The sequence below is a fragment of the Fundulus heteroclitus genome, chromosome 6, assembly GCF_011125445.2.
Source record: "Fundulus heteroclitus isolate FHET01 chromosome 6, MU-UCD_Fhet_4.1, whole genome shotgun sequence".
NCBI lineage: Eukaryota > Metazoa > Chordata > Actinopteri > Cyprinodontiformes > Fundulidae > Fundulus > Fundulus heteroclitus.
Window position 1 is genome coordinate 22,529,127 of NC_046366.1, and position 15,217 is coordinate 22,544,343.

At 39.0% G+C, this 15,217-nt stretch overlaps 2 protein-coding genes across 2 annotated transcripts; both read left to right on the plus strand.

Moving 5' to 3' along the window:
- The first annotated feature begins 1,059 nt into the window (after nt 1-1,059).
- On the plus strand, nt 1,060-7,754 carry LOC105920889. The gene is made up of 11 exons (XM_036138345.1): nt 1,060-1,173; nt 1,479-1,624; nt 2,139-2,257; nt 3,060-3,181; nt 3,270-3,367; nt 4,379-4,515; nt 4,738-4,862; nt 4,978-5,123; nt 6,812-6,914; nt 7,000-7,136; nt 7,247-7,754. Exons 1-11 carry the CDS (start codon nt 1,078-1,080, stop codon nt 7,359-7,361), a joined length of 1,344 nt encoding a protein of 447 aa, XP_035994238.1. The 5' UTR covers nt 1,060-1,077; the 3' UTR covers nt 7,362-7,754.
- A 2,415-nt stretch (nt 7,755-10,169) lies between these two features.
- Nucleotides 10,170-14,417, plus strand: LOC105920887 (protein THEM6). The gene is made up of 3 exons (XM_012856538.3): nt 10,170-10,277; nt 13,350-13,855; nt 13,943-14,417. Exons 2-3 carry the CDS (start codon nt 13,352-13,354, stop codon nt 14,048-14,050), a joined length of 612 nt encoding a protein of 203 aa, XP_012711992.1. The 5' UTR covers nt 10,170-10,277; nt 13,350-13,351; the 3' UTR covers nt 14,051-14,417.
- The last annotated feature ends 800 nt before the right edge of the window (nt 14,418-15,217 follow it).

A 15,217-nucleotide genomic window follows, 5' to 3' on the forward strand; every position in this document is an offset into this window, starting at 1 on the left:
TTGTGAAACGTAAATACGTTTTTTATCATTAAAGGTTATTTGATTACAAAGAAGGGCACAGGAAAGGCTTTTGAAACACTTAACTAAGTGCTCTGGATTCCAGCTTCAAGGTCAATATTGAATGGACTTTTGGAAGCATGGTGGAAAAACTCAAATCCTTCCCTTGTCTCAATGTGACCCCACCTCTACAGCTGAAGGATCTGGGGACATCACAGAGCTCCCTCGTTATGCTGAGTGAAGGTACTCATTTGATTATAACATGGACATTTCAGTCCGAAAGCTATGATTTAAAGTGGACTATATATCCACTATCTATGCTTTCATATCTAATGTACTGTTTTTTTTGTTTTGTTTTTTTAGGAAATCTCTTTAAAGAACTATTGACACATTTTTATGTTGTTTTGTTGTTGTTAATCAGACAACCTTGGGATTTCCCAGTGTAAGAACAAAGGATTCCCAAATATGATCATGGTGCACGATTGTCTTGATGGAAAAGTAAAAGCGGTGGATCTGAATGTTTTGGCAGCCAAGTGAGTCCCTCCTATGACACACGTAATTAAAATGGGCAACTCTTGATATTTGTATCTCTTACTTCTTTAAATAAAGGTAAAATAAAATGTGTATGTATGTATGTATGTACATACATATAAGCACAAAAACAATCTTTGTATTGCATGTGAAGAGAGCAGACATTTTTTTTACATTCTCTCTTGTCTTGGTTGAGTTTATAAACTGCCACAGCTGACAGTCGTGTGATGTCATTTGAAAGTGTTTTTTTCTTTTCTTTTTTATCTAATGTAGGACTGGCGACCACAGAGATGATGGAACATTTGTTACAAGCAGGATGCCAAAAGAAGCAATAATGGTAAAATGAGAAAATCCAGTTAGTTTTTTAAATCGTAAAATAATAATTAAACCAGCATTAGCAGTCCAAACATGAATGAACTAATCATCAGTCATTGTGATCAGGTCCTGATGGACACCAGTTCCTCCATGGAAGAGGAGTGCTATGAAAATGCAGAAATTAAGAAAATCAACACTGTGAAGGAGCTTTTTGACAACTTCGCCACCAGGAGCATGGCCTACGACTTCCACCATGTCATTGGTCTTGTGAAATTTGATTCCTTTGTGAAGACCCTCCATACATTTACCGAGAGTCTGGAAGTGTTCAAGGTACACACTTGGTTACATCATTAATCCGTTATACATTTGTTGTTTCATTTATAATTTTGAAAGCAGTAGTTGGTCTTAAAGACAGTTTCTTCAGTTGAACATCCCAATCTTTTTAAAGACCACATAGTTTAATGCAAACATATGTCACATGAACATCAAGATGTGTAGGCTTGGACTGAAAAAAGGCTTGCTCGTTCAAAACTGCATATTGAAAGTTACGGTTAACAAAAGTCAGTTTTTAATGCCCTCAGTAGTTTCTACATGAGAGGACTTGCAGTGATGGTCTTCCTCTTCCACGTTCTTAGGAACATTTGCGTGACTTGAAGGCAAATGGATGTACTCTTCTGTACGACGCACTACAACGAGGAGCCCGTGAGCTTAATAAAGTCAAGGAGAGATTCCCAGATTGTAGACTTCGCATCATATGCCTCACTGATGGAAACGACTCAGGGTAAAATCTTCTACTGCTTCACTTTAATCTTGACATTGTGGCATGCAATTTTTAAAACATTTTTCTAACTGCATCAGTTGATCAGGATAAATATATAAACTTGAAGAATCTTAAAGGGGTCTAGTATTATGACTATAAAAAGAAAACATATATTCATCTTTAAATAAAACAACGTTAGCCAGATACTCAAGGTGCGCCTCAGAGAAGGAAAAAAAAAAACATAATTAGATCAATAAAACGGATCCCTGTACACATACAGGGATCCGAACAATGTAATAAAAATGTAATTCTAGCATTTAGAAAATAATTTTGACAACACCAACTGACATTGAAATAAATTTGGTCTGATTTAGTCAGTGAGAGGGTAAATGGCTTTTTAAATATACATTCTATATAAATATCTAGTTTAACTGTGGTTTAAACAAATTGGTTGTCCTCCATTTGTCTATAAGGATGCAACAAAATTTGCTTATTTTTATTTTTTTTGGAATAATCCTTTTTTCCCCCTGCTTAGATCCCAGACGGAGCCGGTAGCTGTGACAGTGAAGCTACTCGAATCAGACATAATTGTTGATTCAATCCTCCTTGGAAATGTTGAGAACAACATGCTGCATGGGATCAGCAATGCAACAGGTTTTTTTTCATTTATTGAATCTAGTTGTCAGTTTAATTTCTGTGAGGCAAAACAGGCTAGTTCGCAAAACTCTTAATTTTGGGCCAAACGACAGTTAAAAGAGTGTCTGGGAGTTTTCCCGAAATGCATGTAATGCATGTCCCTTTTTTGAATAACTGTGCATGCACAAGACCATTTTACCAAATCTCCTGCTCCTCAGGGGGATCGCGTGAAAGAATCTCCCAAATACACTGTGGGTATATTTATTTTTACTGAGCCCTTCGTCTCCTTCCCATAAACTTCTTATGACTCTCAGCCATTTTTAAAGTATACAGTAGCTATGTTTACATGAACAACATTTCACGATTGCATTAAAACGTATTCAGATTAAATAATCGGATTGTACCTTTTATATGGGTACACAATCAATGATTGTGATCATAATGTGTGTATAGGCACAGAATATAACCACTCTGACATGCACAGTTATCAAATTCCCCTAAAAAAAACATGAAGGCATCTGAAAATTAATTACTGCTTTTTTCCAGGTGTTGCTTTTTTTCCCCAGTGGACCAGACTATTTTGGATAGCTTCTGTTCATTAATGAATGAAATTCTCATTTGGCCACTTTTTGTATTTACTAAGGTTATACAGTTTACTATTAAAATTAGGTGATTGATCTGAAAATGTGACAAAAAAAGCAAAAAAACTGAATTAAACACATAGCATAGCACTTGAATACTGGCTAAAACATCCTATAATTTAATTTGCAACTCTTTTCCCACATTAGAAAAACCTATTTTGAAACTTTCTTTTCTCCAGGTGGTTGTTGTTTCAAGCCAAAGTCCACCAAAGAGAGCCTAAAGCTCTTTGAAATCGAGACGGTCCTGTCTTTGGAGCAAAGGAAGCCCAAAAACAAACTTGATGTCTCTTCCGTCTCTGAGGTCCGTCATGACTTCTGTTGCGATGCATTTTGCTTTGATGAATGAATCGCTCTGGCTTCATGATATATATTATTTATCTGCTTTATAGTCCAGATTAATGGAGCTGTTTGCTGCTCATAAGTACGATGAATACCCAGAGACATTCTTGCCCACTCAGATAAATGGCAGAGTGACCCTGACCGAAAGGTAGGAGACGGCATCACTTTTCTAGAGATCGATAAACTAACAATTGCAAGTTTATTTGTGATGACATTTCAAAGTGGTTTACATGATGGAAACATACGGCAAGAGAACAAAGAGCATTGTGATGGATGAATAAAAGAAAATAAAGAAAAGATTTACTACAGCAGTGATTCTCTAACAGTGGGGGCGCGCCCCGGGAGGGGAAGCCTTGGCTGTGTGTACCTTTTTTTTGGGGGGGGGTTTGTTTGTTTTTGGTCCAGACACTAAATTCTGCTAAATGGGACAACAGCTACATCTGCTGTTCAGTCTGTACCTGCATTCTGTAGTATGACAGTAGCGGGGGATTCTAGATTATCCTCAGAGCAGCTTCTTACCAGCTGTCTGTGTACAGAGAATAAACTTCTAAAATAGTATAAAACTTAATGCAACTTTATTTTTTCTTTACTGTCAATGGCATATTTTTTTCAGCTAATTTATTTTAGGTCTCTATTTTATTGATGACGAAGTTCATGGCTAGCTAAAAGTGACATGCCGTCTTTCCAGAGAGAGAACGCGTTGTGTCCGCAGGCTGTGAACATTGTTGTATTTTAATCTTTGTGTTAACGGCAGGGATGTGTCTGGCTAAAAACCTTTTATATTTATAGTTTATCAAATGTGACATTGTTGAAAAATTGTGATGATAGAAACTGTTGTAGAAAACATTTTAATTGCTATAAAATGTATAAAGGATCCTGGCCAATCTTCAGAGCAATGGCTTACATGCATTAAGAAAAACAGAAGTAAAATTTTTGATCCATTTTTGGGATGGGGGTCCCCCATAACGTTTTCATTCTTGAAAGGGGGATACATCAATAAACTTTACTTTTGAGAACCTCTGGACCACTGACTGAAATTAATATTTCAGGTAATAGCTTAAAAAGAACAGTCAATATCAGCTTTAAACTTATGGGTTAATAACCTGGATTTCAAAACAAAACAAAGGGTTTCATCATTTGTTTTCTCTTTCTTAATTAGTGCCCTCAAAAAGAAAATTAGTGAGTCAAAGGATGGACGATTCATGGAGAAGGAAAAACGGATCCTAGAGGAACTCAAGAGTCTGCATTGTGACCCACATCCCTTCTTTAGAGTCTTTCCATCAGAATCTGATTTTAGTAAGTTAAGATTTGTTGTTTAATTTTTTTTTTCTTAAAGCCTCTGCTTTTTTTGCGATTCCTTTTTGTTTTTAAAGAAGTGGCCAAAGATTGTGGCAGTTTCTGAAATTAGATTGGGAAATTTTGTTTCAAAGGCTCTTTCATCATGTAAACTTTTGCATAATACGTATGTTTTGAAGTACATTTTATTAAAGCACCGTTAAGAGTCTGTCATCTTTTCAGCATTCTGGAGGATTCTCATGCAGGGCCCTCCAGACACGCCGTACGAGACCGGCGTGTTCGAGCTGTACTGTCAGTTTGGACCCGACTACCCAGTGAAGCCTCCAGTCCTTCGTTTCGTCACACACGTATCCTATTAAAAGACAAATAAAGCAAAATATGAGGATTTAAAAAAGAGTTTTATAGCCAAATATACGTACTTTGTGTTATTTTGTAGTTGGACTTTCTTAACAGGATAAACAGGTGTATCACTGCAACGTCAACAGTGTGGGTCGGATCTGCCACAACATATTCGACCGCAACTACAATGCACACATCACAATGAAGGAGATTTTTGATGCTGTGTATGGTCTGCTCATCGTCCCCGAGCCTGATGATCCTCTGGACAGGTGAGAAACGTGGATAAAAATAGTTACGCTTTCACACGCTCCTTCATCTGCTTACTACATGTTGACCTGTTAATAATGCCTTCAAGACATGTAGAAAGAAATGAAATTTCGACTTTAATTTTCTACGACAGACACTGGGTTTTGGCTGTATAAGTGAACCAAAACAAATAATGCTCCTTTTTACGCCTCAGTTATTAACAATGTGTAATGTGGTTATACTCAAGTAACAGTAACAAGCATCAACAGCTTCTGTCACAGGACAGTTACTTCATAAATCTGCAGAAACAAGCGGCTCTCTTCCATCCATCCATTTTCATACATGCTTGACTGGCGACCCTGGACAGGTCGCCAGTCTATCGCAGGCAGCTCTCTTCATAAATTGGAAACCAAGCTAGTGATGTTTCACATATATGAGCTTGAAGTTAAGTTCTCCAGGCTCCTGCTAATTACCTAATCGTCTCAATCTGGGATGTTGAAGCAGAGACGCATCTAAAAGCTGCAGTACATTGGCCCTGGGAGACGGGAGTTCAGGATTCCCGGGTTGAACACGTGTTGTGGGCAACGTTCTGATTTTGTTCTGCTTTCAAGCACAGCTGCTGCTAAAGAAGCTGCACTTCCAGTGGAAGTCCAGTGGCCTGCTCTGTCTCGGCACAAAACACTGAAACTCATCCAGTGTGTGTTTACGCCAAAAAAACAAGGGCCTCAAATACACACTATACCGAGGTGGTCTGTGTGTTCTTGTCTTAAATTCCTTGACCAGCGTGCCACACAGATCCTGTGCGATCACTAAATCATACACTCAAGCTGCAGCGAAGGATCGCACAAGTTGGATTACACAGTACTTTGGCTAAGCTTGGCAAGTCAGGAGCATAACATCCAAACTTGAAGTGTTTTTATTAAAGATATATATATTTATATTACTTCAAACCATCCAGTTACCGTGTGAAAAAGGCTTTTGTGACATTGAATGGGTCTAGCTAATAGACAAAGGGAGGAGCCCCACATGGTTTAAACACAAAAACATAAAAAGCTGTACCCAGGAGAACTGATGGCAAATGACTGGAAAGGTTAGTCTTTTTTATGACTTTGAGTGAGTCACACTTGGACTAATTCTGGTTAGCAAACTGCTGATGGTGATGGGAATGATTTTCACTTTTCCATGTTTTCTCCATGCGTGTATGATGGCTCTCATTAGGGAAGATGGAATCCCATTTTTCTTTTTGTTTTTTGCTGGAAACCCCTAAGCTTTAGTAATGGCTCTATCCTATCCACACTGGTAGATGCCAATGATGCTACAGTCCTACCTGAATTTCTTTAGTTATAGACATGTGTTGCTTTTTTAGACATGTTTTTGCCTACTTCATCAAACCTGACCATGTGGATGGTCAGGTTTGATTCTAATAATTGATTTTACATGTTAGTAATAAGGCAGTGTGACTAGTGAAATTGAACACAGTTTTCGTGTTTTCAGGTATTTCATAATTTAGGAGGAGGGCAAATAGAGAGGTTGGTTTGGAGTTATTGGTTTTCTTAATGATTGATTTTAGTCAACTGAAAACTTGTTTGCTCAGGTTGTTTTTCTGATTAAAATTATAGATTTATCTGAAACATTTAGGTGTGAGAGAAATGTTAAGGGTATTTTAAAACAATACATTATATTTCATTAGTACATAAAATTTCTTTTGAAGCATTTTGGCCGAAGAATTCTTGACGAGCCGTGAGACGTACGAACTAGAAGCCAAGAAGCACACGGAGCAACATGCTGGGAAGTCTCTGGATGAAATGGAGAAGGTGGATCAGTAGAACTATTTAGAGTTGCTGGTATAATGGCTGTATGGATACATGTAACGTATTTATGTATATTTTCTTCCCATAGACAATAATAGATCCTGTGCCACAGTTTGTACCTCAGCACCTGCTCTGTCCCCTCACCAAGACGGTTTTTGTTGATCCGGTAAAAACAGTTTATGGCACCGTGTATGAGCGCAAAGCCATCGAGGAGCACCTCAAGCAGTAAGCTACTGCGTCTGTTGAGCTTGTCGATCTACTAAGTGAAATATGAAGCTGAAGAGAGTTATAGCTAACCATTATGCTTAAATGGTGACACTGTGCCTTCCTTTCAGACACAAATACGATCCGCTGGCTGGCCCAGGAAACGAACTTCAAATGAGTGACCTCATGTCAGACTGGAACATGAAGAAAATGGTGATCGATTATCGATCCCGACAAATTCAGTGAATCTGCTACAGAACAGCCTTCGTTCACAACGTCCGGCGTGACCCTTGGGATCAGTGTGAAAATACATTGGATGCATTCTTGTTGATTTAGACTAACATGTTTTGTGATTGTCTCGTTGATGTAGTTTGTTCACATCGGTGGTGGTACTAATCTGTTACTAACCAAATAAGTTAGTTTTTAAAGCCTGTGTTAGATTTTATTTTTTTAGGTTTGAGATTGTTGAAGACAAATTCATCTATTCTTTTTTGTTTTTGTGTATTTTTTGCTTTTATTCATCAGCATTATGGCCTTAACATATTTGCTATAGCTTTGTTGTTAAAAAGCTGTTGGAGAAACCAAAGTTGAAGCATTTGTTTTGCGTGGTGTCAGAATAAAGAAAGTGGCGGCTCAGTTTTTGGTGCTTGTGGTGTTTTTTTTGGTTTTCCTAACTCCCACCATTAGTCTTGAGACTTAGAATGAAATGAACAGGGTCTCTGGGCCATGGCTGGATCCGCTCCGGTGTAGCTGGCTGGAGGCAGCTATCCCTGTGTTTGTCCCTCTTGGGCACCTTTGCTCTGGCGGTCCTTTCGGGAGCGTTGGATTCTTAGTTTCCCCGGCGTCTGCTTTGGTGCTCTGGGAGGCGGGTCTTTGGCTCCTCGCATCTTTCTTATGGATAAACCTTACATACACAAGTGCACTCACTTTTTTTTTTTTCCTCCCTGTAGAAGGGATTGTTGTATTAGATCACTGTTCATATTAAAAACTTCCCAGATATTTCTGTTAAGGCAAGAAAAGGGAGGCTTACTTATAAAGCGCTTTTTTCAGTTACAAGACAATTGATCCAAAGTGCTGTACATGAGAGGAAAAAAAGAACATTACAGAGATGGAGAGGAAAAAAGAAGGAAAGTACATTTGGATAGTAGCAGCAGGCCCAGATATAAGACAAGTTGGACTATGATTCTAAACAAATAGGTTTTTAACCTTAATTTAATGGAACTCAGTTAAATCAAACTCCCTTTAGACAAAGTTTCCCCACCTGTAACCCAACATGGGAGGGCATTTCTATATATGTTTCCCCCCTTTGTTGTGTCTGCTTTGCTGTAAATTAATTTAAAACCAAGATAATATGTAGCCTAAACAAAAGCTTCCAACTCTCCATGACAAGAAAATGCATAGAGCTAGCCAGGCGGTTCTTTTGAGTACAGCCATTTTAATTTGATTTCTTCTCAATATAGTTTTTAAAACCAAATTTATCAAAGGTCTTTAGCGTACTGTAGTGAATAACTAATCTGTATGTGAAAACACTTCATGAAAATTAAAACAAAGTGGTCACAAGTAACATTTGAGGCACTTTTTGTAGACTGGCATGTCTAGATGTCATTATTGTAAATCTTCAGATATGATCTAACACCAACCTAGTTTGGTTGATTAAGATTATTTTCATGTTTCTACAATGTTTCCTGCAGATCTGCATCTCTCCATACTGTTGGAAAAAGCGGTCATCAGGCAACTGCCAGTATAAGCCCAATCTTACCAGTTGGCCCAACCTTGTCTACACCTGCAGCACAAACTATACTATCCCCCACATTTCAGTCAACACCAAAGTTCAAGCAGCTAGAGACTGCACGCAGTACCACTGAACTGGCAGAACACGTGTCTACCTTGATTTAAAAGTGGAATATTTTGGAACACCAAACCTGTCATAATCAAGACTACAAAAATAAATGTCTCACTATAATATTTACTATTCCAATAAATGAAAAAAAATCCCTCATTTAAAATGTTCAATCAAAATTCAAACCTATAAAAATGCTAGTGTGGCATAAATTGACCTTGGTGTTTTGTATATTATGCCTTATTAAGCAAGAAGCAGAGTCTATGAACCGCATGTGGGCTTCCTTCTCATCTTTCTGTGGAGATGGGTAATGTAAAAAGAAAAAAATGGGGACTAAATCCATGTGGAAATATAGTAGGTAAAAAAAATCCAAAGCACGAATATGAGAGAAAAACAATGTAAATTACAAAGAATTACAGTTTTTAAATATATCAAGCATGTATAATTTTCGGGGGGAAATAGGAAAAGCATGATATACATAAATAAGAAAATGATCGACAAACATTTCAAAATGAAATGGTAAACACACTAAAGTATATTGATAAATGAAATTATTTCACATCTTCTAGATCTGAAATGTTGTAAACATTGCATTCATTTTGTTTCCATTTGCTGAAAATTTTAAGACATTATTCCTCAGTCAATTAGGTTGTTTTCTTCTGTGTCCTTGTTACAAACTCCATTTTGTTGAATACTGTAGTGAAAAAAAACTGCATTTTTATTAGGTGTACATTTGTAAGCGAAAGGTGAAAACACTGGATGTCTTTAAATAAACTGCGATTAATCTTAACCCTGACGTATGACCCGTCACACGGTTACACTTGTGTTACAATGTTGAATAAACAAATGTTCATTTTTGTAACATTTAATCAAATTATGAGTTATCTCGAAAACGTAAATTAAGTTTAAGTAAGAGCTTATGATTATTGTAAAAAAAAAAAAAAAAAAATCAGCATCTAAAACTACTCCTTCAGTCAAACCTTATGGCTGAAGAGCCAATCACCGTTGTTCCTCTTGTCCACTTAGCTTTACGTCACTTCAGATACCGGAAGTGAGTCCATCTCATTGTACCAAAATAAATGTTTGTTTAAATGTATAAGACAACGGGATATCTCTCTCCTACGCCTAATTCCGCGCAGTCATCAAGTATTTTTAAACAAAGCCTGTAGTTGGATTTTTATTTCCCCCCGCTCGTTCATTTCATGAATCAGCACATAGCTATGCTTTTACTTTGACAGTGCTCACCGGAAGTTATTCGGAAGTTAAGTTGAACTGTGCAGACGCCGCAGGTTTTAGGCGACACCAGAAGACAGGCACGACAGGTGAGTTATGAACTTTGACCAAGTTTGAAAGTTAGGTAGTTTCACGTTATGTTCGCTGAAAACTGCAGCTTTTTGTAAACGTGGTGTTTTTTATTTTCTATAAGCGACAACACCCCGATTTTTTTTTCATTTCGGGACTGAATTACATTGTCAAACTCAGATTAAAAGCATGTAATGCATGCTGTATGCCTGTGTTCACGGCCCTAATTCATAAACTGGTTGTTCGAGTTTTTAGAAAATACTCTTTATCAGTGGCAGTCTCTGATTCACTGAAACCGCATGTTGTTCAGGCAAACGCTCAATGCCGGGATAGCTGCCTTTCTTGCTGAACCTGTTTGCACACTCCTAATTTGTGGAAATTTTGGTCTTATTTTGTTGCAGCTTTCTGCCAGGACTTCCATAAAAAGCAGAGAAGACAAATAAACAAATAAATCCACTAAAACCCAAAAATGTAATTAAGATTTAATTTAACCCAAGTCAACTGATTTGCATACACTAAAGTGATGTGCTCTTAAATAATCAGATAATGCATACTTCTTTGTAGGGATTTTGTAATGTTACAGTCTCCGTATGTCTGTAAAATTACAACCGGTGAATATTTCTATGAGTTGTGTAAGTCAGAGCAACATACAGAAAGATGCTGGTACGCCTCCGTGCTCCCTTGGTGCCAAGCTGGGAAACCATGGAGTCAAAATGTCTCCATTTGTCTTAGTCTGCTAAGGTTGCATGAGGAAATCCTGTTTTAAAAAGATGTGGCTGTATTAACACTTGTCATTAGGGTCATTTGTATTGTTTTGTGTGTACAAATGAAAATACAGAACCACTTGTTGGAGTCAAAATGTCTCCATTTGATCCTCTTGAACTGGCTGGATTCTAAGATAAATGTGAAACATGCAAACTGACTACGTGTTACAAAGAACATTAGGGTTTCTGAGCAGTGGGAGGAACCCCCTCTATTCTGATACCCCTAAATGAAATGTGCTGCTAATAATCACTGTGGTGCTGTTTATTATGGCTGCGAAATATCAGGAAAACACTGGATGTGCGACAATGTCGGCAAATGTCAGTGCTGGTATGGCATCCAGAAATAAATGGCTAACAACGTTATTGTCAGCCTTAATTAATTGATTTTTGTCTCAGTGATACAATTTTTAATTGAAAAGCTTGCATTTACCTATAAGTCTTGTCTGGCAGCCAAACAATTTACCGGACTTGCAGTAATAATAGGAAAAGTATCTTAAAGACTCAAGTTGTTTTATGTTGTGTTAAACAGGAATGGCCACCAGATGTATTATTGGCATTAAACGTGCCATGACATCACTGTGTAAACCATTTAATGTAGTTCTTCTTGCTGCTTATACCATGAACTGGGTGAATACTTGATTTTGATTGGCTGCTGGGTGTCCTTTACACCGGCAAGACAGTTCCAGCTGTTCTGTGAGGGGCTCAGAGGTTTGTTAGAGAACATTAATGAGCAAAAAGTTTCATGGAGACCTAGGAGCACAGAGTTTATTGTTGTGGAAACATTTAAATCAGTGTTTACTCATAAAACAATATCTCAAGCTTTCAACATCTCACAGAACAATGTTCAATCCGTCATCTGGAAAAATAGAAAACTGCAGATCTGCCAAGACATGACTGTCAAACGAGACCAACCAACTGGTGAAGCACTGAGAAAAGCAGCCAAGAGGTCCATGGAAGCTCTGGAGGAGCTGCAGAGATCCACACATGGAAGGATCTGTGGATCATAACCTTTTTTACCAGGCCACTCAACAAATCTGACCTTAATGGAAGAGTGGAAAGAATAAAACCATTGTTGAAAGACAAAAGAAGTCCAGTTTATCATAAACTATGAAGGGGACAAAGGCAAAACTATGGAAGACGGTGCTCTGGTCAGATGAGACCAAACTTGAACTTCTTAATACTATGTGGCAGCAAACACATTGTGCATCAACCTGAACACACCATCTCCACAGGAAAGCATGGTTGTAGCAGAATCATACTGTGGGAATGTTTTTTTTTTTTTTTTGTCCCATCGGGGATACGAGAGCAAGTAGGGCTGGGCGATCTGGCTTAAAAACAAAATCTCAGATTTTATTATACCAAATGCAATTAATCGTTTTTTTTTTTTTTTTTTTTTTTCCTCCTCATGTTTCACCAAAATAAATTAAAGAAATTACTTTAAAAACTTTCTTTTATTTCAAGCATTTCATCTGGGAGTTGACCTGAATTCAAAGTGCAACTAAATACAAGCTGTCAAACATGCTTGTAAAACAAGATGGCGGCCCTGCCGTCGTAAACAATGAACATATGACAAATTGTTTGCTGCTAGTGGTTTTATACATCGACCTATTAACAGGCTTCACTTCACCTGTGTTACATTAAACAATAAGTAAATTAAAGTGCCTCGTATAGGTAAAAAAAAAAAAAAAAAAGTTTCCTCTTTACAATATTTAGACCATACATTTTATATTTATTCAGCATTGGATGCTATTCTCTTCATAGCCCCAGTGAGTGCATTGGCAAAATAAAATCCCAATTTTCCAAAAAATGAAATCTTAAAAAACTGTACATTCTAATTAATTGTTTAAATCGATTTATCGCCCGGTCCTAGGGGCAATAAAAGTTGAAGGAAAAATGAATGGAGCTAAATACAGGACACTCCTAAGGCCGGGGGGACAATAAAACTGACACGGTGTTGAAAACCGCTGGTGGTCCAAGGTACAACAGAACTACAACTTTTTACAGCTAGATCTACAAAATCCAGTCCTCGGCAGGTGGGAGATTAATGCCATGTGTTGCTGAAGTTTTGTGATCTCATAATGACGCATACCTTCGTCTGCTAAGATTGCACGAGGAAATCCTGTTTAAAATGATGTGGCTGTATTAACACTTGTCGTTAGGCTCATTTGTGTTGCTTCATGTGTTCAAATAGGAATACGGAACCACTTGTTGGGGGGGGGGGATACTATTTTGTTGCATAGCTGTGATTTACCAATGAAATAAAAAACAATATAAGAGAAGACCTTCCCACTTATGGCTCATTGCTTCCATCTGCCCCGTCTTTCCCAGAGATGTGGTGGCTGGCGTGGCTCCTCGCCGCCCTGGTGGTGCTCTTCTCCACCCTGGATGTGTGGTACTTCCTGCGAGCCGGCGCCGTGATCCTGCGGGCCTGGTTTCAGCCGCCGGTGTGGGACGTGACGGGAGAGCAGGTCGTCGCTGGACGCGTGACTCCACGCGACATCGACATGTGCCACATGAACAACGCTCGGTACCTGCGGGAGTGCGACTTCGCCCGCTTCTCCCTCTACACGCGCAACGGCGTGTTCAAAGCGGCGCGGGCCCTCGGCGCCAACATGGTGGTGGGGGCCACCACCATTCGCTACCGCAGGGCTCTGTGTATAGGAGAGGGCTACGATCTGTGCAGTCGGATCGTCACCTGGGACGACAAGGCCTTTTTCCTGGAGCAGAGGTTCGTGTCCACGAAAGACCGGCTGGTGTGTGCCGTCATGTACTGCAAGCAGAGCGTGATACGCAGCAGCCCCGACAAGATCTTGCAGCACCTGTGTAAACGAAAGGTAACGACAGGAAGCGAAGGCCGACGGGCTGAATCTCGTCACCGACTGTCAGTAAATGACAATAATCTTGTGTTGTGCTGCTCGCAGGTAGTTCGCCCTGAGTTTCCAGAGGACCTGCAGCACTGGGTCAACTTCATGTCTGCCAGCAGCCAGGCCCTGAGAGCCGAGAGCGGCCTTGACGAGAAGAACAAATAAAGTTGGATGAACGGACGTTTTCTCTACGTTTTAAGATTCGCAGTCTTCTCAGAGAGACTTTTACCATCTGCGCAGTTGTCACTTCTTCGCTGGTGTGCCTGTTCTTTGCTCCAAGGGTACGTTCAACCCAGCGTTTAAAGATGTGACCCAGGAACATTGGAGTGCGTTACAATGAAAACAGAGGCACGTCACAACGTTTGTAACTAAGTATCTGACACGCTGACACGTTTTATCGGGTTGCAGCAGAAATAAATCACATTCACGGGATTAGGTGTGAGTTTCTTACTGTGACAAAATGTACACGTAAAGCAGTTATCTGTAAAAATGTTGGGATTAAAAAAAAAAATACTTGAGTGTGAATATTTTACTACGTTGTTTCAGCTGCACCGTCTGAGGCCTACTGTTGTGGGCTAATGCTGTTTTTCTCTACGATTCGTGAGGTTGGTTTCAATAATTCAGTCGGAAATGTAAACTTGTAGAAGTTCATATTCAAGCATTTAGTTTTGTTCGTTTTGATTGTTAGAGCTTAAAGATAATGAAAATACTTCTTTTTTTTCCCTCCCCTTAAGAGGTTTAAATATGATGTTACAGTGAAGGCTGCTGCCCTGACAGATGTCTAGTGGTACAAAGAGTGGGTAAAGCCACAAATGTTCATTGTTTATAAATCGGTGCTGTATCCAAGCAAAGAAAAGTTGAGTGGAAGAAAAAACTGGCAGAAATGTGCACAAACACCAGTGATAACCGAAGCCTAAAGGGACTGTAAAGCAAAGTCTATTGAGTAGTTTGTTGGGGGGGGGGGGACAAGAAATGTAGTAAAAAGCTTAAGGAGCTGCCAGATAGACATATGAAGGACATGGGCCACAGCTCTAACACTGTTAAGCTATCCCAGAACCACAGACAACAGAAATGTATGTGATTTAGGAGAAAAATGATTGGACTTTTGGTCAACGGGTAAATTTTCTCTTCTCAAACGAAAGCAAATCCTACATTTAATTTAAAAATCCAGGTCCCAAAGTCTGGAAGAATGACGGAGAGTCACGGAACCCAAGCTGTGAGAGATCCAGTATGGCGTTTCCACTGTCTAATGGTTTGAGGAGCCGTGTCATCCGCTGACGTTGGTCCACTGTGTTCTAATAAAGTCTAAAGTCAGGCCAGACATTTACCAGC

What these genes read in the sequence shown, in the direction of transcription:
- LOC105920889 (XM_036138345.1), top strand. Translation starts at nt 1,078, where the DNA reads ATGGCCTACGACTTCCACCATGTCATTGGTCTTGTGAAATTTGATTCC. An exon ending in AGAGTCTGGAAGTGTTCAAG is followed by an intron (nt 1,174 to 1,478) that starts GTACACACTTGG and finishes CCACGTTCTTAG; the next exon opens with GAACATTTGCGTGACTTGAA. An exon ending in ATGTCTCTTCCGTCTCTGAG is followed by an intron (nt 3,182 to 3,269) that starts GTCCGTCATGAC and finishes TCTGCTTTATAG; the next exon opens with TCCAGATTAATGGAGCTGTT.
- LOC105920887 (XM_012856538.3), top strand. Translation starts at nt 13,352, where the DNA reads ATGTGGTGGCTGGCGTGGCTCCTCGCCGCCCTGGTGGTGCTCTTCTCC. An exon ending in AGCACCTGTGTAAACGAAAG is followed by an intron (nt 13,856 to 13,942) that starts GTAACGACAGGA and finishes TGCTGCTCGCAG; the next exon opens with GTAGTTCGCCCTGAGTTTCC.